A 25,713-nucleotide genomic window follows, 5' to 3' on the forward strand; every position below is an offset into this window, starting at 1 on the left:
AAATAAATAAACGTTGAAAAAAAAAAATTAAAAAAAAAAGAAGGACACTTGCTGGGATGAGCACTGGGTGTTATATGTAAGTGTTGAATCACTGGTTTCTACTCCTGAAGCCAAAACTACACTGTATGTTAACTAACTTGAGAATAAAAAATAAATAGGGGTGCCTGGGAAGTGGCCGACATCAGCTCAGGTCATGATCTCACAGTTCACGTGTTCAAGCCCTGTGCTAACAGCTCAGAGCCTGGAGCCCACTTCGGATTCTGTTTCTCCCTCTCTCTCTGCCCCTCCCCTGCTTGTGCTGTGTCTTACTCTCAAAAATAAATAAAACATTTTAAAATAATAATAATAAAAAAACTTTAAAAGAAATCTGTGGCATTGTCAATGACTTCTCAAATACCATCTGGGAAAACTTTGTGAATCATTCATTCTTGTGCTCTACACACATACTACAGAATCAATCTCTCCATCTTTGATTGAACCTAGAGATGCAAAAACATGGTTGGAATAAATTTAAAGACCTGATCTGAAAAGGACATAAAAATATGGAAAATTTAAGGCTTAAGAAGAAATGAAGACTATAATACATTTCAAAAGTCTGCTTACTGATACTATAGGATATTAAAGAAATGATTTGTCTTAACATAGCGTAACAGAAAGGGAAGTATTAATTTTGTCATGCTTTACAAGGGATGAGCTCTTTACCCTGACAAACAGAATCATGCTCATAGTTGTTTTACCAAAAACAAACCAACAAACAAACAAAACCCCAAAATTGTTAAGCTGTGATTCTGAACCATGGCCTTGACTTCTAGGTCTAGACAAGCATGATCCCTTCTCACCTACTTTCTCTTTGGAATATTCTTCCCAACACTCTACACTTAGTAAGTCACTGCACAGTATTCATTCCAGACATAAAAATATATTCTCAAGGAATGTTTCCTTGAGCTTTGAGACCTGGTCTTCCACTGGGTGTACTTTATCATATTCACCCAGTCGACCTTCCAGCAGTTATATTAATTTACATTTTGTAATAATTTGTATAGATGTATGCTTACAGGCTCTGTACTAGATAAACTATTTTTTAAAATTATGCCAAAGCTACGATGTATTTGGGATAGATTTTTAAATTTTTTAACGTTTATTTATTTTTGAGAGACAGAGAGTGACAGAGAACGAGCAGGGGAGGGGCAGAGAGAGAGGGAGACACAGAATCTAAAGCATGCTCGAGGCTCTGAGCTGTCAGCACAGAGCCTGACACGGGGCTTGACCCCATGAACTGTGAGATCATGACCTGGGCCAAAGTTGGACGCTTAACCGAGTCACCCAAGTGCCCCTTATCTTTTTTTTTTTTTTTAATGTTTATTTACTTTTGAGAGACAGAGACAGAGTGCGAGTGGGGGAGGGGCAGAGAGAGAGGGAGACACAGAATCCGAAACAGGCTCCAGGCTCCAAGCTGTCAACACAGAGCCTGGCACAGGGCTCGAACTCATGAACCAGGAGATCATGACCTGAGCTGAATTCAGAGGCTTGGCCGACTGAGTCACCCAGGTGTCCCTACAACATGCACTTTTTTTTTTTTTTTTTTTAATTTTTTTCAACGTTTATTTATTTTTGGGGGGACAGAGAGAGACAGAGCATGAACGGGGGAGGGGCAGAGAGAGAGGGAGACACAGAATCAGAAGCAGGCTCCAGGCTCTGAGCCATCAGCCCAGAGCCCGACGCGGGGCTCGAACTCACGGACCGCGAGATCGTGACCTGGCTGAAGTCGGACGCTTAACCGACTGCGCCACCCAGGCGCCCCGCATGCACTTTTTTAATGTAGTGACATTCTGTATTTTGTGACTGGGATTCCAGTAGGAACTGGCATAACTTCAGTGAATGTATTCCTTGGTGAAGCTGAGTTAGCAGGAAATCCAAAAGGCTGTATTATAACACTGGCAATAGTTTAACCCATCAAGATGAATGGCCCACTTTCTTTGATGGTCATGAAAATTATAAAAAGACAATGGCTACACTTCAAATTAAGGCCAAAGGGTTGGACTATAGTTAAAAGAGCTGGTAAGATTAGTGTGTTCCTGATGGTCCCTGGCAGCAATATCTGACCCTTATATTCTAAAGGAATATAGAAACTCACAATAATCTTTTATGTCTCCAAACACAAAGTGTGTTGTCTTCAGAGAAAAATTAATAAACATATTCTGTATTTTTGTTCCATGTGATGAATTAAAAGATCCTCTTCCATTGCTCTATTTCTCAATGTTAGTTCAGATAAGGCTTTTTGCATGATTTCAATCTTTTATTTTTTTTACCTGTATAGAAGTACAACTGGCAAATAAAATTATATTTAAAGTGATGATCTGATATACGTACACACTGAGAAGGGAAGACTGAGGCTTTTGATTTGCAGATTTCAACTTCCTATTAGAAAAGTTTAAATTTTTATTTATTTATTTATTTGTTTATTTATTTATTTATTTTTAAACGTTTATTTATTTTTGGGACAGAGAGAGACAGAGCATGAACGGGGGAGGGGCAGAGAGAGGGAGACACAGAATCGGAAACAGGCTCCAGGCTCTGAGCCATCAGCCCAGAGCCTGACGCGGGGCTCGAACTCACGGACCACGAGATCGTGACCTGGCTGAAGTCGGACGCCCAACCGACTGCGCCACCCAGGCGCCCCAAGTTTAAATTTTTAAAAACAGAGACATGTGAATTTGTAAACTGCTGAAGAAATAACTTTGAAACAATGTTTTGACAGATGGAAGTTAGAGAAGTCTAATTGTGTTAAGCATCAAGAAGTATAGTTTATGTACATGTCTGTACTGTACACATCTGAATTATTCAAGGGCAACTCATGATTTTCAATTATAGAAGTAATATTAAACTATATAAAAATATTAACACTGTGACTAATTTTTCAGCAAACAAAATTTGGGAAATTCTTAAGAGGTTATGCACTGACTTGTTAGGATTACAAGTAAAATAACCCACTAGTATGCATGGGGATAAATAGAAGAACGACGATGAAAATGATAAATAATGATGGAGGATTGTGACAGGTTTAATGGGACTTATCAGTCTTATCCACGGACATATTGTAAACAGCCATTTACGATGGGATGTAAGTACATATGAAAATATCAAAATGTACATTTAAAATATGTGCAGTTTAAGTTAATCATACTTAAACTCTTTTTGCAAAACATGTGTTTAAAACTTGCCACTTACTAGTCATTCTTATTGTTTTATTACCTATGTTCCTGAAGAGATTAGTGGATACTGTATCAGTACTTTGGGAACAGAATATAATGAGAGGTTACTAGGAATATCTTACCAACTCCATGTTCAGTGACACCATTGTGGCGATTTGTATTTACCATGAGGGGAGTGTCTACGCCAGGGATTGCCAAAGGCTAAAACCTAGGCTTGATTTAATGTGTCACGGAGTTAAGAAAGCAGAGATGTATTAATGCAGATTAAACGTATAAATCTAGTGCATGTGGCTTTTCAATTATGACAAAAAGTTGAGGGAGAAAAATCTGGTATTCAAAAACAATTGTTCCATGTGATAAATACACAAGTACATGAAAAGAAAATAGGTTAAGAGGTTACAAGCACACATTTTACCAAAGAAGATAAACAGATGATAAAAAGAATGCATGACAAATGTTCAACATCATGAAATACTTTGGGAAATGGAATTAAAACCAAAGTGGCTTATGGCTACACACTTATCTCAAGGGCTAAAATTTAAAAAGATAGACCACATCTAGTGTCAAGGTTCCCAGAGAACTAGAATTCTCATGTACTACTGGCGGGAAGGCAAAAGAGGTAACCATTATAGAACACGGTTTCACATTTCTTAAAACACGAAGCGTTCACCTACACGGTAACAGTTTTAGTTACTATAACAAGAGTTATAACAAGAGAAATAAAACATATATCCACATAAAGAACTGAATGTAAATATTCATAGCAGCGTTTTTTGTAAACACCCCACGCCCAGAAATAACCTATCTGTCCAGAACAGATAAATGGATAAAGTCATTATTCATAGAACAGAACGCTACTCAGCAATAAAAATAAGCATCATTGTTGAATTTCAATAAGTATGCAGAATGAAGGAAACTAGTACAAAAAATATGCATATACTTAATAATGCCTATTTAAATTATAGAAAATACAAACTAACCTAATGTAAAGGAAAGAGAATCGATGGTTGCCTGGAAGGCTGGATAAGGCAGGGAGAGACACTATATGAGCACAAAGTAAATATATCATGACAAATATGTGCATTTTCATGAGTAATATGGTTTCATTACTTTATACATATGTCAGAGTTTACCAAATTGATAACATTAGATAAGTGTATTTTTTTGAGTGTCAACTATACAAATTATACCTTAACAGAGCTTTAAGAAGTGGTCCAAAATACAAGCCCAGATATCCTTTTTTAGGAAATTAGGTTGGCAACCCTATATGGACTCCACCATCTGTACCCTCATGCCCGGGGAGGGGCAGCCTTCCCTCAGTGGTAGCAAATATTGGCAGCATGAAGACTGCTCCCACCTGAATCTACAAGAATGATGGCTGGGTCACGAAAGACACATCCTTGGACAGCAGGCTCAGCCTTCTCTCTATCCTTGTTTTTCTGACTCTAGAGCAACGACCTGTTGAACAGCCCAGAGAGGCTATGAGAATCCACAAAACCTTTAGAATATTTAGTTCATCAATGACCTTGGCTACAAGAAATAGTTATGGAGGTCCTGAGAATTTCTGTACACATCAATCATATAAGTCACAGTTCTGGAATGTTTAGAAATGAACTTTTAGGTAAGGCACATTCCATCTAATTTACTGCAGTCTCCTTTATGCCCTATGAATCCATGTTTTTGTTCCAATTATAGTTCCACCTGTATTTCTAGTCTTACAGCAAATGACACTGAAATTTTGTACATCGTGGCACATGGCTCCTTTGCAGGACCTGGGGAAGAAGTCCCCTGAATATTGGTGGGAATTATGTGATATATACAGCAAACAAGAGAATATAATTTATGTTGTTCAAAGAAGCACAGGGAGGTTGTTACCACAAAGGTCTCCTCTTTCGGGTGACCCCTGACCTCCCCCCAAATCTCGGCACCAAGTTGCTAAGCACCACAAAGTCCTGCAGTCTTTCTTTCAAAGCACTGGACACCAATGCAAACTAGACCAATATTGGACAACTGCTATTTTCCACCATCATACCGTCCTTCCTGAAACACAGGAAGTATGGGATCCCCACAAAATTTGCTGGTCTCTACCTGCTGATAGATCACAATTCTGCTTTCAAATCACCTCACACAGTGAATACAACCACCAAAATCAAAGGTGCAGAAACAAAGACCTCGACCAAAAGAACATAAACCAACCCAATGTGTAGCAAGCAGTTCCCATGCTGGTGAATTAGAACCGGGAAGGATTCATCACAAGCATAATGTGAGAACAGCGTTCCTGAAAAGAAATAGGTCCTTCTTAGCAAGGTGAGGATGGGTCCTCTGGACCAAAACTGGGTCAGGTCCGCTCCTTAAAGTCAGAGAGAAAGGAATGAGGCTCCCCCTAAGCGCTCAGGCTATTCACAGTTTCCTCAGGCAAATGGGAAAACGGAAGGGGCTAGCTTCTCTGCGTACTCTGGATGATGACTGACCTACATTGTGCAGATGGGCCAGGTAGTAGAGGTGAATGCCCTCGGCCACAGAAGCTGGCGGTGACAAAAATACGGCAGTAGCGCTGGACAGGTGAAACCGTACAATGCATCTTCCGAAAGTCTTGCATGTATCTCAGATTTAAGAGGAATCTCACAAAGTTTATGTTGAGATAAAAGATGTTTAAATTCAGGAAAATGTCTCTCACACACAGTCTCCTTTAGTGTTGTACACTGAATGAAGAAATAAAACATAACCAGCACAATTAAGGGTTTTCTCCAGTATGCACTCTCCGGTGTCTAAGGAGGTTAGATTTGCGGCTAAATGATTTCCCACATTCATTGCATTCATAAGGCCTTTCTCCAGTGTGAACTCTCTGATGTTGAATGAGGTCAGATTTGTGGGTAAAGGGTTTCCTACATTCATTGCACTCATAAGGCCTTTCACCAGTGTGACCTCTCTGGTGTTGAATGAGGCTAGAGCTTTGGCTAAAGGTTTTCCCACATTCGATACACACATAAGGCTTCTCTCCAGTGTGAACTCTCTGGTGCTGAATAAGGCTTGCACTTTGGCTAAAGGATTTCCCACATTCCCCACACTCATATGGCTTTTCTCCAGAATGAACTCTCCGGTGTTGAATGAGACCAGAGCGTTGCCTAAAAGATTTCTCACATTCATTGCACTCGTAAGGTCTTGTGCCAGTATGAATCCTCTGATGTTGAATGAGGTCAGATTTGCGGGTAAAGGATTTTCCACATTCACTGCACTCATAAGGTCTTTCTCCGGTGTGAACTCTCTGATGTTGAATAAGGATAAATTTGCGGCTAAAGGATTTCCCACAAACACTGCACCCATAAGGCCTTTCTCCAGTATGAACACTCCGGTGTCGAATGAGGTTAGAAAACTGTCTAAAGGACTTCCCACATTCACTGCACTCATAAGGTCTTTCTCCACTGTGAATTCTCTGATGTTGAACGAGTTCAGATTTGCAGCTAAAAGATTTCCCACAGTCACTACACTCATAAGGCATTTCTCTAGTGTGAACTCTCCTATGCCGAATGAGGTTAAAGATTTGTCTAAAGGATTTCCCGCATTTGCTGCAATTATATGGCTTTTCTCCAGTGTGAACTCTCTGGTGTCGGAAAAGGCTAGAGCTTTGTCTAAAGGATTTCCCACATTGACTGCATTTATAAGGCCTTTCTCTAGTGTGAACTCTATGGTGCTCGATGAAGTTGGATTTGTAGCTAAACGATTTCCCACATTCACCACACCCATAATGTATTCCTCTAGTGTGCAGTCTCTGGTGGTGAATGAGTTTGGGTTTGTGGATAAAGACTTTTCCACATTCACTGCATTCATAAGTCCTTTCTCCAGTGTGAATTCTCCAGTGCTTCCTGAGACTGAAGTTATGGGTAATTAGTTGTCCACATTCTCTGCATCCATAAGGCTTCGCACCACTGTGAATTCTCCAGTCTTTAATGAGGTCAGAAGTCTGGCTAAAGCATTTCCCACATTCACCACACTCATATGGCCTTTGTCCACTGTCAATTTGTTGGTGCCGCACCAATCTGTAGTTGCAGCTGAAGGTTTTCCCACACCTGCCACACTCATACAGCCCTTCTCCAGAGCAGACACTCTGATGCTGATCCAGTGCATGGTTGTGGCAGACAGCTTTTTCACATTCACAACAGCTGTAGTGACTTTTTCCACTGTGAAAGGCCTGCCCACTCTGGTTGCCCCTGTGTGGCTCCTCACTGTTGGGAGTGGTCTGGTGCTGCAGAAGTCGCGAGGTGGCTGGGAAGTCCTCGCCAACCTTCCTACAGGTGAAAGGCTGTCCTGACACAAAGATGCTGCAGCTCTTCAAACACGAGGCTCTGTCCACATCCCTTTTCCAGGGCTTCTCCCCACTGCCATGCCTCTGTTGCTGGTGATGGTCTGCATGGAAAGAGAAACATCTCACACACGTGCCACCCACGCATGGCTTCTGCCAAGGACATCTTGCTTGGGGCTCAGCATGGTGCAAGATATCCTTCGAGGCTGGGATACACATCTCACAGGGGTGGATCTTCTGGGTGGATGGACCTGCCTGAGAAGCCCTGAACTGGGACTCTCCTACAGACACAGTCTGCTCAGAAGGGGCCCCTTCATCTTCCGTCCCATGCCGACAACCTGAAAGCACAGAGGTGCTGACGAGGTGCTGACTTGGTGAGAGGAGAGAGCTCCATGACCAAGGTGCACCAGACACAAGTTGGGTCCATGAAATTGCTGTGAGAACAAGGGAGCTGGAGGCAGGCTGAGGTAGGGGCGGCTTGACAGTACTGGGCCTCTGAAGAAACCTGAACAGAAGAAACCTCAACAGACAAAGCACAGAAGCATAGGGTGCACCACCTGGAGGAGAAACTCCTGCCTCCTCACTCCTCCTTCAGTAGGACCTTGTCTGCTCGAGACGTGGGCATGCTGTGTGGGAGGGCTGGTTGTGTCCTGTCCCCCCCAAAATTCCAAATCCCCCCCAGAACTAAGTAGCTGGTTCAAGGACTGTGTAAGGATATGTGCACACCTCACGACACCATGTGCAGGTCAATGTTGGAGAATATTGTAGAGGGAGCAGTGCAGAGGAACTGGTGGCCCATGGAGGCCACAAAGGTGGAAGGAGCCAGGAGCCAGAAGTCTCAGATGAAATGACAAGTCAGCAAAGTGTTAAGTATGGAGAAGAAAAGGTAGAGACAATATGTGGCTAGTGGTACTTGCACCAAAATACCATTGAACACATGGCAGGTTCCTGGTACGATCTGAACACAGCCCTGAGGTCATGCCCACCCCCGGTTGCCACACACCAGGGCCAGGCCTCTTGTGAGACCATCTTGCCATGTCCACCCTGTGAAACAAGCAGTGTTTTTCCTGCACTCTCCACTGTGTAACTCCTTAGAACCTGAATGATGCAAGTCTTAATGAAAGACGCACGGTGAGTGGCCACCACTGGCCCCAGGCAACTTGTCATGCAGTAATACTCAGGAGAAAAATACTACAAAATACAGCTGAAGGAGGGTCTTAGCCCATGGTTCATGTAACCAAGAATAGCCCACGGTTCATGTAACGGCCATGACCTGGCACAGGCAGTCACACAGAACTGTTAGCTAGAGAAAGGGGGCAAAACTGGAGGCCATGGATCTGGAAACAGTCACCTGCCAGGGACAAGACAAGCAAGGTGGGATCCATTAAGTTAACTGCAAGACTCCAGACTCCCAGACCCTCCTCTGCACTTTCTGACGCAACAGGTGTGAGGGATGATTAGGGAGTCCATTGCTCTGGTCACTATACACAGCTCAGCGCGGGCACCCACCACACACATAACAAGAAAGTGTGGAAATCAGATCCCATGATCCAGCTGTGGGAAAGACAGAGCTAACTCGGGGTGGGGGGGAAGGCACGACATCACCTCAGAACACCAGGAGCAATGTAACAGTCTTACCCAAAGATGCTACAAGGGCAAAGGTCTCCAGCATCACGTCGCAGTACAGGAGTCTCTGAGTCTCGTCAAGGAGCCCCCATTCCTCCTGGGAGAAGTCAATGGCCACATCCTCAAAGTTCACATCCTGTCATAATGTGGACAGTTCACTCAATGATCAACATCTCTCCTAGGAGTCCAAGTTCATCATGCCCCCCGCCCGCCACATCCATCCTTGGCTCACTCTACTCCACGCCTCAGAGGAAATATCAGGCCTCTCCTCACGTTCCCACTGATACTCTGTCTTCTCACGACAACAGGCAGATGGGCAGAGAGAGGATATCTGAACTGTGGACCTGGCATGGTAGCCACCTTGCCTCTTGTCAAAGTAGTTGGTGTCAAATGAACACAGGTTAGGGAGAGAAGTTGGCTAGACAAGGAGGGTGTGAATGCTGTGACTCTGGTCTTATCAGGCAATACCGCTGAAGTCCTCTGGATCATCCCTCCAAGACAGAAAAATTGTGGCATTATCCTTCATCCTTACGACCTCAATTCCAGGCCCTGGGGTCATGCGTCCACACTCCCTCTCCATGTGCACGTCACTCTTGGCACACCTCTCACAACTGCACTCCCACAACTCCTACCCATCACTATAGTCATCTCCTTGGCCTCTACTTGTCACTCAGCATATGTGGCCCAGTTTCAAACAGGATCAAATACTACTCCAGACTCTGATGGTCCCCACTGACAGACACAGCCTTGAGTCCTACTGCGAAGGCCTCCCTCCCTGTTCCTTGCTCCAACCCCACTACCTAAAAATGAAAGCAGATCTCAGATACCCATGGCTCTCCCCCACTTGTCCGGCATGCGCTTTATGTCCCCTCTCCAGTCACATGTTTCTTCTCTCCGTCTAACCTGCATTCAAGACTCAGCTGCCCAGTGAGTCTCATAAATGACCACTTGTGCTCCTAAGCAAATACACCAGCCTCACCTGAACACCTAAGCCCCCACCGGACACAACGAAATCCTGGTGAGTCTGCAGACGTGAATAAGCACCAGCCCCCATCTCAATGTCACCTTGTTTGAATTACTCCTATGCCTCCACATCTATCTCATGTCCACTTTTCCCCTGGAGTCCCTGGCCACATCCCAAACCATGCAGCCTCCCCTGCCCTCTCTATGATCGCTTCTCTCCCCGATCTGTGTTGTGGCACCCACATCCCACAACCAGTGAGCGAGGCAGGAAACCTGGTCCTCAGGCCTACCCTCTTCTTCCTGGGCTACTATTACCACTGTCATCCTGACCAGGAATCCCCATATTTTTTTTTTTAATGATTTTTAAATTTATTTTTGAGAGAGAGACAGAGACAGAGCGCTGGGGGGGAGGGGCAGAGAGAGAGGGAGATACAGAATGCGAAGCAGGCTCCAGGCTCTGAGCCATCAGCACAGAGCCTGACGCGGGGCTGGAACTCATGAACCGAGAGATCATGACCTGAGCCTAAGTCCGGTGCTTAACCGACTGAGTCACCCAGGTGCCCCAGGATTCCTCCTATTAAGTAACCTACAGCTCCTCCCTGGTCTGCACTCTCCACCACCTTTTGGAGAAGCCTACATCCTGACCTGTCCTGAAACATCTCATACCCTTAACAGACCGAAAAGAAATCTTCTGATGTCCCCAATGAAAATTACTCTTACTAGCTTCCCCATCTCAGCTGATGGAGCTTCCATTCTCCCAGCTGCCAAAGCCAAAACTTCGTCACCTCTGAGCCCTACCTCTCTGTCCGTACCTCAAAATTAGAAAACCCAGGCAGCCACACCTCAACACTGACACAGAATCCAGCCACTTCTCCCACCTCCACAGCCACCACCCTGCTCTGGCTACCATCACACCGGCCCAGACTACTGCGGTAGCCTCCTCCCTTACCTTCCCAGCACCACCATCACAACTGCACTCCTCTCCATGCTGCCGCCGCAGGGAGATCACCTGCCTTCACTGCTCCAATCCCTCCCACAGCACCGGACACCTGGGTGTCCAGACCTGACTCCTCCCAGCTCCCATGAGAAACAAAGGTTACCCGCAGGTTCCCGAACTCTCCAAGCCTTTGCACGTCCTAGTACCTATGCCTGGGACCCCTTCCATATCTCACTGCACTGGTTGCCAAAAAAAGGAACCACTCTGTAACTCTGGGCCTGGAGTTAGGACCCTGCGCTTGATGTCTCCCCCAAGTTCCCAGACCCGGCGACTGGAGGACTGGCAGAAGAGTCACAGCACACCATTATCCCAAAGCACGTGCGGGGGTGGGGTCTAGGGACGCCCTAGAATAAGCTCCACAACCCAGCACCCCTAAGCCAGGATCCACGGGCTCAGGTGGCTAAGTACCTTAGCCCAGCGCAGGATCCGGAGACAAGACGAGCGCGCTACTTCCGGGCTCCTGTTCTCAGTGCACTGTCGCCACTTAGGCGATCTTTACAGAACTCAACTTTCCTGCTCCTATCATCATCCCTCTTCCCGTCTGTCCCTCCTGTGACCAGCTGCAGGAAACCTGTTAGAACCCGATCTCGGACACCGTCCCTCTATTGTCCCCAACTCTTCGTGGCCCCCAGCGTCCCGAGAAAGAAGGTACAACTCCTAAGGCCTTCGCCTCACACTCTGTTGCCTGTAGACACAAAACAGAGCCTGGGCTTCCCCAGTGCTCCCGGCCCGGTCGCACCTCTAAGTCTCTGCACCGAGCGGCCCCTCCCCTTCAGCCCGCTCCCGCACCCCGTCACGCCGGCGCTCAGACACGGGGTCCCCGCCCGCGAGAGCTTCCCGGCCCGGACACCGGGACCTGGGCCGCTGGGACGCGACCAGGCGCCCCGCACTCGGGCCTGGAAGGTCTGGGTGGGGGAGGGCGGAGAGGGCCCGGGGATCGCGCGTTTACCTCAGCCGGGTCCCTACGCGCGGCCGCCGCCATCGGACTCTGTAGGCGGAGCGCAGCTGTGGCGCGCGGAGATCTCGACCCCAGGCCGTTGCGGGTCACCCCGAGGCCGCCGTCTCCAAGGCTCAGAGCCGCGTCTCTGCAGCCGAGAGAACGTCTTCCTTGCCTTATGCGGCGCCGACCCAGTTCTCCGGAGCCTCTGAGTGAACTCGAAGGAAGCCAAAATGACCGCCAAGAGGCAGACGCCGGAAGTCCCGCCCTAATCTGATGCGTCGCACGGAAATGCACCTGTTCTGGGCTTTCATTGGGTCAACTCCGCAACTCTTATGCGCATTGCCGTTTGGGTAATGGAGTTTCCTCAGCTAGAGTGTCTAGTTCTTGACCTCCGCCAGTAAAGTTTTCCCGGTACCACGAGTGTCTCAGAAATAAGAGGACTTTAGCCTTCAGGGAACGGAAGCTGTTTATTCCTTTAAATTTTTGTTTTGTTTTGTTGTTTGTTTCTTTTGAGAGAGAGCAGAAGAGGGGCAGAGAGAGGGAAAGAGAGAATCCCAAGGAGGCTCTGCACTGTGAGGGCAGAGCCCGAGAAGAGGCTTCAACCCACCAACCCTGAGATCCTGACCTGATCTCAACTTTTCAATTATTCTCAAATGCTACAGATTTAAATATACACAGTCTCTTTCAGACTCAAAATGCATCCACTCTTAGCAACAATGTAATAAACATTTTCTTGCTATCCAAACGCATGTAGTCAGAAGGATTAGTCGATTTTGTAACTATGTATCTATAGTCAGGGCCATGACTTAGAAAGAAACAGTGATGTTTAGGCTTCCCTGGAAGTAGGGGACAAGGAGTTATTTCTGCAACTGGTTCCCACAGAGAACATCTTTCCTGCCTGCATTTTCAGTGATTGTGTCCAAATCACAAAGCAACACTGTTTATCCATTTAGTATTTCTTCATTTCTTAAGATATAGTCAAATCCTTTACTACTCTGACATCTATCTCAAAGGAAGTGTAACTTATTAAATTCTGTTTTGTTATGTGATAGTTGTTATAGCATTCTCAGAGTGCATATGCAAAGGAAGGATCTGATTTAAAAAAAAAAAAAAAAAGAGTTAAGCTGAACCCAATCTTGGCATCATGATTCTTTTTAATCAGTTTTGTCTTGGTGGACTGTAGCCTTTCTCATTGTAGTTTTAAATTATAATTTCATAATGACTAGAGTTGCATAACTTTTCTAGGCTTAATGACCATTGATATATGTTCTTTAATGAATATTTTGTTCAAATATGTTGCCTATTTTATTTTTTGTCTTTTTTTCTAATTGATTTCTATGATTTCTTTTGTGTATAGTCCTTCAGGTTAGATATTCACAAACATGTTTCTACCATTCTGTGTTGCAGTTTTTAAATTTGCATCCAAGTTAGTTAGCATATGGTGCAATAATGATTTTAGGAGTAGAATCCAATGATTCATCCCCTACATACAACACCCAGTGCTCATCTGAACAAGTGTCTTCCTTAATGCCCCTTGGCCATTTAGCCCATCCCTCCACCCACAATCCCTCCAGCAACCCTCAGTTTGTTGTCTATATTTAAGAGTCTCTTATATTTTGTTCCCCTCCCTGTTTTTTATATATATTTTTGCTTCCTTTCCCTTCTGTTCATTTGTTTTGTATCTTAAATTCCACATATAAGTCATATGATATTTGTCTTTCTCTGACTAATTTCGTTTTGCATAATACACTCTAGTTCCATCCACATTTTTGCAAATGGCAAAATTTCATTCTTTTTGATTGCCGAGTAATACTCCATTGTGTATATACACTACATCTTCTTTTTTTTTCCAACGTTTATTTATTTTTGGGACAGAGAGAGACAGAGCATGAACGGGGGAGGGGCAGAGAGAGAGGGAGACACAGAATCGGAAACAGGCTCCAGGCTCTGAGCCATCAGCCCAGAGCCTGACGCGGGGCTCGAACTCACGGACCGCGAGATCGTAACCTGGCTGAAGTCAGACGCTTAACCGACTGCGCCACCCAGGCGCCCTACACTACATCTTCTTTATCCATTCATCTGTCAATGGACATTTGGGCTCTTTCCATACTGTGGCTATTGTTGATAGTGCTACCATAAACATTGGGGTGCATGTGCCCCTTTGAAACAGCATTTCTGTATCCTTTGGGTAAATACCTAGTAGTGCAATTACTGGGATGTAGGGTAGTTCTATTTTTAATTATTTGAGGAAGTTCCATACTGTTTTCCAGAGTGACTGCACCAGTTTGAATTCTCACAAGCAATGCAAAAGGGTTCCTCTTTGGGGCGCGTGGGCAGCTTAGTCGGTTAAGCATTCAACTTTGGCTCAGGTCATGATCTCGCAGTTCATGAGTTCGGGCCCTGCCTCGGGCTCTGTGCTGATGGCTCAGAGCCTGGAGCCTGCTTCAGATTGTGTCTCCCTTTCTCTCTGTCCCTCCCCAGCTCGCTCGCTCTCAAAAATAAATAAACATTAAAAAAAAAAAAAAGTTTCCTCTTTCTCTGCATCCTCACCAGCATCTCTCATTACCTGTGTTGTTAATGTTAGCCGTTCTGATAGCTGTGAGGTGGTATCTAATTGTGGTTTTGATTTGTATTTCCCTGATGATGAGTGATGTTGAGCATTTTTATTTTGAATTGTTCCAGTGTTTTTAGGGTTGTCTTTACTTTTCCTAGCAATTCCTCAATACTCCAATGTCTTGGTTAATAATCCTTTTATTAAATTTTCCCTATTCAAATTAATGTGGAGGTTATTTCCCTTGATTGAATCCTAACTATTAATGAATTGGTTCTGTCAGTAGCCCTAGTAGATAAACCCATGAGGATGCAATTTGGGAGTTGGTTCGGCCAAGCCCTTGGGCTTGAATGAAGTGCTGAACACCTAGCCAGTAGGAAATGGGATGCTAATGACCCATGGTGTGCAGTGACATCATCATGAATCCATTACCTAGTGTTGATTATGACGAAGAGGCAGCACATGCCTTGCAGCGCATGCCTTGAGATCAAGTGGGTGCTGCAATGAGTATTAAGGCAGTGATCGTAACTACAAAGACTATGGTCTGGGAAGGATTCAAGTTCATGTTATTGCTTACAAAGAGAAAATGGTAAGCTCAAGACCATTATCTCTCAACTCAATTCCCAATATGAGAAAGAGAAAATTTTTAGGGTAGCCCGAAAAGAAGCCCCGATTTCTGTAGCTGCAGCATTCCTATTGCTGAAAATCAAAGTATTAAATTAAGGGCTTGCTGAATTACAATGACTTTTGAATACACAGTTTCACAATGTTTCTCATGTGAAAGTTAGGTCATTGATTGATAAAGTGGGATTCTGACTCTTGGAACGGGGCCATCTGGTTGGATGCAAAGAAACCAACAATTTGGAACCCTAAGTCAATCTGAGTCTCTTTTACCAGGTGTGTGAAGAGACCAGCCTTCCTCTGTTAATATCACCTGGGCAGATGCCTATAAAGGAATGCCAAATCTCTACAAGACTCACCACAACAACCTAAAACTAGTATCAACTGAGCATGATCCAAGGAAATAAGAGGAAATAATGGACCAAGATGGATTGTGATATTTTGCTAGTATATACTATCAGAAACCTGGGGATCAAGTGTGGGTATGGGTTCTAGGACTATTTGACCAAGGGGGGTGGAATATATGAACAGATCGGACCAAAGTCATTGATATGGTGCAGTTACTAGAGATTCTGGATTTAGTGTGCTACCTCTTGCAGCTGGAGGTGACTCTAATATCCTACTTGTTGGATTGACTGGCTTGGATTCAGTGGTAGCCTATAGTTAAGGAGGCTGAGATGCCTGAGTTAGTCTGGCATTATATACAAGACAAAATTGAAAGGCTTAGGGATAGGACTGGATAGATCATGTGGAAGATGTACATCTACATCTATATTAATCATGTTCTTTTTATTTTCTGTGTTTTATAATGTCGACAACTTAAGAGCCCTACACACTTGGAAGAGACTGCCTCTCCTATGGATAGCTAATTCCTAGAGATACGAAACAACCTGTTCGGAGAGCATGCCTTTCATATGCAAACCAACCAGTCCAAAGTCATAGCCCCAACCACTTCCTTTATCTAACTCTCAAACATCACACCAATACTTCCCTTGCTCTGTATCAATGCAAGGCCCGGTAACAGACAATTAGGGACTACCCCTATGTCCCAAAGCCTGATAGAATTATTCAAACTAGCCAATCCTAAGTGATTCACCCTATCCTGCCTTGCCTTTCGCATGGAAACCAAATGAGAGGTTTGCGCCCATGTTCTGTCTTCATGCCTTTGTTCCTTTTGACCAACACTGTTGCTACCCCATGTGGCCATGTGTGGCATGGCATGTTCCTGCTCTTGAGAATTTCTTTTTCAAGTAGGCTTCAGGCCCAGCGCGGAGCCCAATGTGGGGCTTGAACTCATGACCCTGAGATAATGACATGAGCTGAGATCAACAGCCGTACGCTTAATTGACTGAGCCACCCAAGGGCCCCTCCTGCTCTTGAGAATTATAATAACTTCTTACAGAGGCATTAACCTATTTGTGTCACCATCCCGTCACCTCTATAAATTAAAACCCTGTGGGTATAATGGGACAGTGTGGGGAGAGTGGTGACTGATTCAGCGTTCCACAGAGGAGCACACCAAGGAGTAATTGTCCTTGGGTTACTAACTGGACCATCAAACAGCCTGCAGTGCCTGGAAAGGAATGTCTGGCTGGTGACCCACTTGCACTTTGGCTGCCAGTTCTTTTTTTCATCATACTACTCTCAAATTTGATTAATGCTTTAGTTTGTGCATCATTGGAAACAGTATATAATTTAATTTTTTCTTTCGTTTTTAAAAAATGTTTATTTTTGAGAAAGAGAGCGCAGGAGCAGGGGAGGGGAGGATACAGAGGGGGACAGAGGATCTGAAGTGGGCTCTGAGCTAACAGCAGAGAGCCTGATGTGGGGCTCGAGCCCACGAACTGTGAGATCATGACCTGAGCCGAAATCAAGAGTCAGATACTCAACCCACTGAACCACCCAGGCGCTCCCCTTCCTTCCTTCTTTTAAATCTGTTTTGCTGGAACTTTTTGTAAAGAATTTTAGATTGGAATTTTAATAGCCTTTCTAAAGCCAAGAACCAAGCCAAATATTTGCCATCAGATTCACCTGCAATACCTGTAGATTTGGGTGAATTCCTCTCTTCTTGAGGTCACCCAAATTTCTTGAGGTCCCTGCATCTGCCAGGAAGTGGCATTCTTTACTCATCTGGTAAGGCTGTTAGGAATTCTATAAGCAAGATATCAGGCCAACATTCCCAAGAGGCTTCATTCGCTCCATAAGGCCAATCTGAGTTTCTTAAAGCTGTCTGTTCATACTTGAGTCTATGTGTGTCTCTCTTAAAGATGACATTCCTGGGGCGCCTGGGTGGCGCAGTCGGTTAAACGTCCGACTTCAGCCAGGTCACGATCTCGCGGTCCGTGAGTTCGAGCCCCGCGTCGGGCTCTGGGCTGATGGCTCAGAGCCTGGAGCCTGTTTCCGATTCTGTGTCTCCCTCTCTCTCTGCCCCTCCCCCGTTCATGCTCTGTCTCTCTCTGTCCCAAAAATAAATAAACGCTGAAAAAAAAAAAAAAAAAAAAAGATGACATTCCCGGAGCACCTGGCTGGTTCAGTCAGTAGAGCACACCAGTCTTGATCTCGGGGTTATGAGTGAGAACCCCACGTTGGTTTTAGAGATGACTTAAAAACAATAGCTTAAAAAACTGACATTCCAGTCAAGGCTTTGACATTCCAGTCCAAGCCTTGGTAATATAACCAATCTTTCCAATGGTGTCTTGTTGCAAGAACAGATTCTCATTGAACTTATGCAAATAATTTATAATTGCCATAAAAGAAAGAATACTCACTGAGAGCTTCTGAATTCTGGAGGGTTACAGGTAGGGAGGAAAAGATAAATATGTTAATTTGATTACAAATTTCTGTAAGTTGTGGATCTCTTAAGAGAAAAAGTTTCCTTAAATCTGGGAAAGCAAACATTAGAGAACCAGCAATGCTTTGAGCAAGAGTCATTAAAAAAGATCATCATTTTCCTTAATTGATTAAGTTCCATGCTGTTACTTTTTGTTCTGTTTAAATGTAGCTTTTTCATTAGTTCTGGAAATTCATAGTTTAGTCTGATGATCTTAAGGTTACCAGAAACCTGTATTTCTCAAAAGTCCTTTTCCTGAATCTCCTTGAAGCTGAAACATATTTTGCAAGAGCGTCAGAACAATAACTGTAAATGACACGAGGCAAAAATGGCCATGGCTAAAGACCTGAGGAGAGCTCAGGTATAATGTAGTTGATAAGAAATTTTGATTATTTTTGTGACACACAGCATTTTAACAATTTGAACGTCAGATGATGACAATGTACCAAGACATATTGAAACTTTAGGAATTGCCTATAATTTCCTTGAAGACTTACAGTTATATTACCCACATAATATTATCTAAAGAGGTTTATCATTAGTTGTTTGACAATGCTTATAAACCAAATAAACTAGATTAGTCAGTCAAAACACTTTATTTGGGATTTGAATTTCTGAGACTCTGTTAAAAATAAATGAATGAAGGAATGAACACACAGAAAGCCTCAGGATTGTCTTTCCTCAGCATGTGGGAGCCATTTCTTTAAAATGGAAAGATCTTGGAGCTCCTGGCTGGCTCAGTCAGTAGAGCATGCAACTCTTAATCTTGGGGTCATGAGTTCGGGCCCCACCTTGGGCATGGAGCCTACTTAAAAAAAAAATGGAAAGATCTTGAGAGCTGTCATTTTGAAATACAGACATCAAGGGAGATATTTGGCCTATCTCTCAGTTCCCGGGAAAAAGAGGACCCTAACCTTGGTGGGTGCCTTGTTACGTTTCAAAAACTACTTCTTGTCATACAGATAAAACAAAGTTTGTTTTTCCTCTGCATAAACTCAACAAACTAACATACACGGTCACTCAAACTACAAGGGCAAAGTTGGGATAAACTATGGGCCAAATGATGCTGTCAAGTGCCCTTCCTTGAGGACCAGAACTGTTTATCTTGAACACATGCATGTGATGACAATATGCAATGATCAGAGGGGTTCTGTCTGCTCATCACTATAACAGAGTAAGATTTTTTCTACATGTCCTTGTAATTCTTAAGCTAATTTTTTGTGATGCACATCACATTCCAGTTTAACTTATTCAATAATGTGGTATATGAAGAAATCTATTTGGTCTTGGTTCCCTGCGCACTGTTCCTGGCACAGAGCTCCTACAACACTTGTTAGTAATAGAAGCATCTTGTGTCATTCATAACGGAGCTCCCTTGTGAACACCCCTTAATTTACGCTAAAGACTTGTGTTGGGGTGGGGGCCCTAAATACAGTCAGGATGGGGAATGGTCATCAGAAATGAGAATTAGAGGGTTAGAACTTGCAGCCCCACCCACCAATCTCCAGGAGAGTGTGCTGGAGGATAAAAAAGATCTATATATCTTTTTCGGTATAGAGGTCTGTAAAAACTCTTGAAAAGGAGACGTGAGGAGCCTCCAGGTCTGTAAACATGCCTGGAGGGGGGCACACCTCAGTTCCATGAGGACAAAAGCTCCTGCACTGGGGACCCTACTGCACCTCCCCTGTGAGTCCCCCCTAGAGCGACTATAGGACGTCGGGATACGTTCTGGGTCCCCCTATGTACTTCATCTGCCTCTAAACATATTTCCCTGAGTTCTGTGAGCCACCCTGGCAAGACAATCCAGCAAGAGGAGGGGTCAGGGGATCTGCTCATTTACAGCCAGTCACTGTGCAGCACAGGTGACAACCTGGATTTGAGACTGGCATCTGAGGGGCACAGTCCTGTGGGATCTGGTAGAATCTTCAGCTAGATAGAGACAGAATTAATTCCTTGGCAGTGTTGATGAATACACATATCAAATACGAGCGCGGAGTGGATCTGCAGGCGGGGGAAGATTGTTGTATGTCCCCACCAGTCACCATCACACATGCCTGCAGAAGAAAAGCCTCATCACCTGTGTCACCACTATCTAGTGTGCAGGATTATGGGCCAGTGTGACCGGTTGGACAGCGTCAGAGACTCACTAGGCTGCACCCAGGAGATGGCAAACTCTAATGAACAAACCCCTCAGCAACTTCAACAATTAATAAGAAGGCAAGTGGGACCTGTGGGTTAACATAACTTTTGAGAGAGCGACTGTAGGGCATCAGGATACGTTCTGGGTCCTAGCTGCAATAAATATGGCTTAAGAAACAACATTTGTGACACAATTGAGGAAATTGACCATTAGGAATATGTCAGATTTTTAAAAATGTTTTATTTATTTTTCAGACAGACAGAAGGAGAGACAGAGTGTGAGTGGGGGAGGAGCAGGGAGAGAGACACACACACACACACACACACAGAATCCGAAGCAGGCTCTGGCTCCCAGCTGTCAGCACAGAGCCCGACGTGGGGCTTGAACTCATGAACTGTGAGATCATGACCTGAGCCAAAGTCAGACGCTTAACTGACTGACCCACCCAGGCGCCCCAAGAACATATTTGCCAGATTTAAAAAATGTGTTGTCTGATGTCTATAGGGATTATGAACCTGTTGAAAATACATCCTCCATGAGTTCTTCTGCATTAAGTGTAATGTCTAAGTAACGTACCGGTATATGTGAGGACAGATCATACAAAAATGGCTATGAAATGATAAGTAACGGTGGAAGACTGGGGAAGTTTCATTTTGCTTCATTACACAGTGTTTTCCTGTTTGGTGTATGGTTGCATATCGCCAGAAGAAATGATAAAATGTGGCTTGGTCCGTTCAGACTGCTGTAAGAAATTTTCACAGACGGGGTAGCTTATACACAACATAATTTATTTCTCACAGTCTTGGAGACTGGATGTTGGAGACCACGGTGCCAGCATGGTGGGCCAGGGCTCTCCTTGGGGTGCTGACGTTTTCTGCATCCTCAACATGGTGGAAGGGGCCATGGGTCTCTCTGCAGCCTCCCATAGAGCACTGATCCCATTCAGGAGGGCTCCACCCTCGTGACTTAAGCACCTCCCAAAGGCCTCACCCCCTAAGACCATCACCTTTCTATGCTGTAGGATTTCAGCATATGAAATTTGGGGGAACACAAAGATTCAAACCCATAGCAGTGCCATTGTGTCGGTAATTTTATCTTTTCAGAAGGAAGAAATCAAAAGGGTAACAGGGTACTTGTGGATTTGGCCTAGCGTGTAAGAAACTGGAAGTCGCCTCTCCATCCTAACAAGGAAAAAGCTGAACAAACTAACAAACTCTTCTTCGGTTCCAAAAATAACTGTGGTCACAGGGAAAACTGCTGTGCCCCGGTTGAGACCAGCAGATACAGAGATCACAATATACTGAAGCAGAAATGCACATGTGGAATCAGTGGGAGCCCGTGCAGGGGTAGGGAGACTGAAATGTGCTTGCCCAATTGCTGGAGTCTCAGTGGAAACGAGCCTGAGAGAGAAAACTTCCTGGGGAACCCAGCCCTGTGGAGAGCTCCCACACACTTGTAGAGTTCTACCTGATTCTCGCAGTGAGTATCCCGTGATGTTCTGTGATCTTCTGTGACAGGAGAAGATCCTGTGCTCCAACAGCAGAAAGGAAAAGAAACCATTTTCCTCTTCTTTTTCTTTGAATGTTACCTGTTTTCTTTGTGTGTTCATTTGTTTGCTTTTTTAAGTAAGCCCTGTGTCCCAGGTGGGGCTTGAGCTCATGAGCCTGAGATCGAGAGCCACGTGCTCTACTGACGCAGCCAGCCAGATTCCCCCAAAGAAACCATCTTCAAATATGCCAAAGCATGGTTCTCTGCAAAGTCTGCTTGCAGAAAAAACGGTTTGTTTTGATTTGAGGCAAATTAATGCTCTGAGACTGAATTTGTCTTTATTTAACAGAGGTTCACGGTGGGAATTTCACAAGCTAGTGACATACGAGGTAATTTCTTAATAAGCCAAGGAAGAAAATAACATATCCAAATCAACAGTCAATTAATCACACTATCGTAGCAGGCAGAAGGAGATGAAAGGAGTAACGTCCACATGTAGTGGAAGCAAAACTTTTTCTGAGTTAGTACTATGGAGAGACGGCAAACCCATAGCTGACGTCCAGCCGCCAGCGCAAAGGGAAGTCCCCTGTTCCTAGAACACGTTGCTAGGGAACGATGATGCCAGTGTTGATGGGCTAGTGGATCTCCTTCCAGGGCCACTGTGGTCTTCCCCACTGGTGTAAAAGAGTGGCCTTTACTATGGCAGGAGCGAATGCCCTAAGGTCTTTGGAGAGCTATTCAGATGAGCAGTTAGCCTTGCCCAACCCAGCACTCTGGGATGGTCTTCACCAACTCTCAGGAGTTTTGGTCTAAATGGCCCTTAGCCATATTTGCTCCTTCCTATGTTTTTATTGCGAAGTCCCGGCAGGAACCCTCAGCACCTGGGCTACTGAGTTGTTATTGGTGAGAAGAGATGAGTTGGTGACGTCTTGATGCAAGTAACCTCATTCTTTTGTCAAAACACGTGACTTCTAAAAACAGATTCATTTTCGTCATCAACGAATGGCTCTAAATCATACCGAACCAATATGCACACTATCTGAGCAGAGCCTAAGTTGCTCAGGATTTACCAGAGCCTAGGTGAACAGAGGGAAGGGAAATCTACCTACCTCCAGGCCACTCGATCCATCCTGTCCCAGCCAAGGTCTGGGGGGACACTGACAAGGCACAGTGCAGAAGCACAAGCTCACTATAAGACTTGAGACCTCTATTTTATGTCAGTAAATTCATTCCATAAAAGAAAATAACTCTTTGGGGCACTTGGGTGGCTCAGCCGTTAAGCTTCCGACTTCAGCTCAGGTCAGTATCTCATAGCTTGTGAGTTTGAGCCCCATGTCAGGCTCTGGGCTGACAGCTCAGAGCCAGGAGACTGCTTCCAAATCTGTGTCCTCCGCTCTCTCTGCTCGTTCCATGCTCATGCTGTGTCTCTCTGTCTCTCAAAAATAAATAAACATTAAAAATTTTTTAAAAATAATAAAATAAATCTTTAACCTACAAACAAAACCTCTTAATGTCAGACACTGTGAAGATCCACTCATAAGGAACTCAAAGGTTAAAGAGGAAATTTCTGTGCCGAACAAATCATAACACACTTCCAGGCATAAAACAAGACAAAACCAAACAGACCCCTAGTCACAGACAACGTAACAGTCCCCTTCTCCCCACACTAACGCCGCTCCTGTCTACACCAGTCCCATTCATGGAGTACTTCACACATAGACCTCAAGACAATATCACAAGGCGTGATGAATGTAAAAAGTCTGCAGAGACCAAGCAAGCCTTCGAACCAGGCTCACACTAGACAGGGATGTGGAAGTGGGAGACTAGGAATTTAATGTTGTTGTTGTTGTTGAGACAGAGAGAGACTGAGCATGAGCAGGGGAGGGGCAGAGAGACAGGGACACACAGAATCCGAAGCAGGCTCCAGGCTCTGAGCTGTCAGCACAGACCCGACGCGGGGCCCGAACTCACAAACCGTGAGATCATGACCTGAGCCCAAGTCGGACACTTAACCGACTGAGCCACCCAGGCGCCCCAGGAGACTAGGAATTTAAAACAATTGTGATTAAGATGCTAAGGGCTGTACTGGATAAAGTAGACAGCATGCAAGAACAGACGGGTTATGTAAACTGAGATGGAAATTCCAAACGAACAACCCTCCCACCCCCACCCCAAAAAACAAATACTAGAGATCAAAAGTGTAACAGAAATGAAGAATGCTCTGGTGGGCTTATCAGTAGACTGCACGTAGCTAACCAAGAATCTGACTTGAAGATATCTCAGAAAAACCTCCAAAACTGGGAAAAAACAAACAGAAAAGCCTGGAAGAGAAAACAGATGACACAGCTGTAGGACAACCACAGAAGCTGTCAATTACCAGTTCCAGGAATAATAGAACAAAGAGATACAGGACAGAAGAAACTGAATCAAGAATTTCAATTGAATCCAAATTGCATCAGTCTTGAAACTGAATCAGTCTCTTTTTGGAATGCTTTCCAAACAGAACGTAGCACCCTAAAATAGCTTCACTGATGCTCTCTCCTCAGTATTTAAAGAAGAAATTGTACCAATTCTCTACAATCTCTTCAGAGGGAGAGGCAGAGGGAATGAGCCCCAACTCCTAAGAGGCTAGCATTACCCCAGTACCCAAACCAAACAAAGCTGTGACAACGAAGAAAACTATAGACCCAGTCTCTCATGAAGACAGATGCAAAAAATCCTCATCGGGATGCCACCACACACCTGTTAGAGTGAGGAACGGGAATGCTGATGACAGCACATGCCGGTGAGGATGGGGGACACTGTGAACTCTCATTCCTTGCTGGTGACAACAGCACAGCCACTTTGGAAGACGCTTGGGGGGTTTCTTTCAGAACTAAAGTTACTCTTACCATACAACCTGGCAACTGTGCTCCTTCGTATTTACCCAATGGAGTTGAGAACAGGACCACTCGGGGCGCGTGGGTGGCTCAGTCGGTTGAGCTTCCGACTTCGGCTCAGGTCATGATCTCACAGTCTGTGAGTTCGAGCCCCATGTGGGGCTCTGTGCTGACAGCTCAGAGCCTGGAGCTGCTTCAGATTCTGTGTCTCCCACTCTCTCTCTGCCCCTCCCCCGTTCATGCTCTGTCTCTCTCGGTCTCAAAAATAAATAAACATTAAAGAAAACTAAAAAAAGAAAGAAAGAAAACAGGGCCACTCAAATATCTGCCAGTAATGGTTTCTAGCATCTTATTCAAAATTGCCAAAACTTGGAAGCAATCAAGATGTCTCCTTAGTGGGTGAATGGAACACATTGATATGTGCAGACAAGGATATTATCTAGTTATGAAAAGCAATAAACTATCATGCCATGAAAAGACATGGAGGGATCTTAAAGTGCATATTAAGTGCGTAAGTGAAAACAGACATCTGAAGAGGCTTCATACTGGGGGCGCCTGGGTGGCTGAGTTGATGGAGAGTCTGATTTCAGCTCAGGTCATGATCTCACAGTTCGTGGGTTCAAGCCCCACTGTGAGGCTCTGTGCTGACAGCTCGGAGCCTGGAGCCTGCTTCAGATTCTGTGTCTCACTCTCTTTCTGCCCCTCCCCCATTCACGTACACGCGCGCTCTCTCTCTCTCTCTCTCAAAAATAAATTAAAAAAAACAATAAAAATAATCAAAGAGGATTCATATTGTTGGATTCCAGCTATATGGCATTGTGAAAAGGGCAACATTATTTACAGAATAAAGGATCAGTGGTTCCTGGGCAATGTGTGAGCAAGAGAGGGATGGATAGAAGGAATCAGAGAATTTTTAGGGCAGTGAAAATATTCTATGTGATACTGTGTTATATATTACGAGTTGTTCAGACTCCAATGTACACACCAAGAGTGAACCCTCATATGCACAATGGACTCTGGGTGATAATGATAATCAAAGATAACAAATGTATCACTCTGGTGGGGGCCCTTGATAATGGAGGAGGAAAGGCACTGCATGTGTGGGGGCAGGGGATACGCGGGAGATGCCTACCCTCCTCCTAATTTTCCTATAAACCTAGAAGTGC

General features: G+C 44.6%; 2 protein-coding genes across 3 annotated transcripts in view; both read right to left on the reverse strand.

Annotated features, from left to right (window-relative positions):
* The window catches only part of LOC123577872 (zinc finger protein 304-like), a 573,883-nt gene that overhangs the window by 29,911 nt on the left and 518,259 nt on the right, over positions 1-25,713 (reverse strand). The gene's annotated exons all lie outside the window — the stretch shown is intronic.
* LOC123577883 (zinc finger protein 551-like) lies at positions 3,041-12,283 on the reverse strand. The gene is made up of 3 exons (XM_045440252.1): positions 12,048-12,283; positions 9,151-9,274; positions 3,041-7,616 (listed from the first exon to the last, which is right to left on the reverse strand). The coding sequence occupies exons 1-3, from the start codon at positions 12,078-12,080 to the stop codon at positions 5,947-5,949; spliced, it is 1,827 nt and encodes a 608-aa protein (XP_045296208.1). The 5' UTR covers positions 12,081-12,283; the 3' UTR covers positions 3,041-5,946.

Source organism: Leopardus geoffroyi, chromosome E2, assembly GCF_018350155.1.
Source record: "Leopardus geoffroyi isolate Oge1 chromosome E2, O.geoffroyi_Oge1_pat1.0, whole genome shotgun sequence".
NCBI lineage: Eukaryota > Metazoa > Chordata > Mammalia > Carnivora > Felidae > Leopardus > Leopardus geoffroyi.

What these genes read in the sequence shown, in the direction of transcription:
- LOC123577883 (XM_045440252.1), bottom strand. Translation starts at nt 12,080, where the DNA reads ATGGCGGCGGCCGCGCGTAGGGACCCGGCTGAG. An exon ending in CGCGTAGGGACCCGGCTGAG is followed by an intron (nt 9,275 to 12,047) that starts GTAAACGCGCGA and finishes ACATTATGACAG; the next exon opens with GATGTGAACTTTGAGGATGT. An exon ending in TGCCCTTGTAGCATCTTTGG is followed by an intron (nt 7,617 to 9,150) that starts GTAAGACTGTTA and finishes CTTTCCATGCAG; the next exon opens with ACCATCACCAGCAACAGAGG.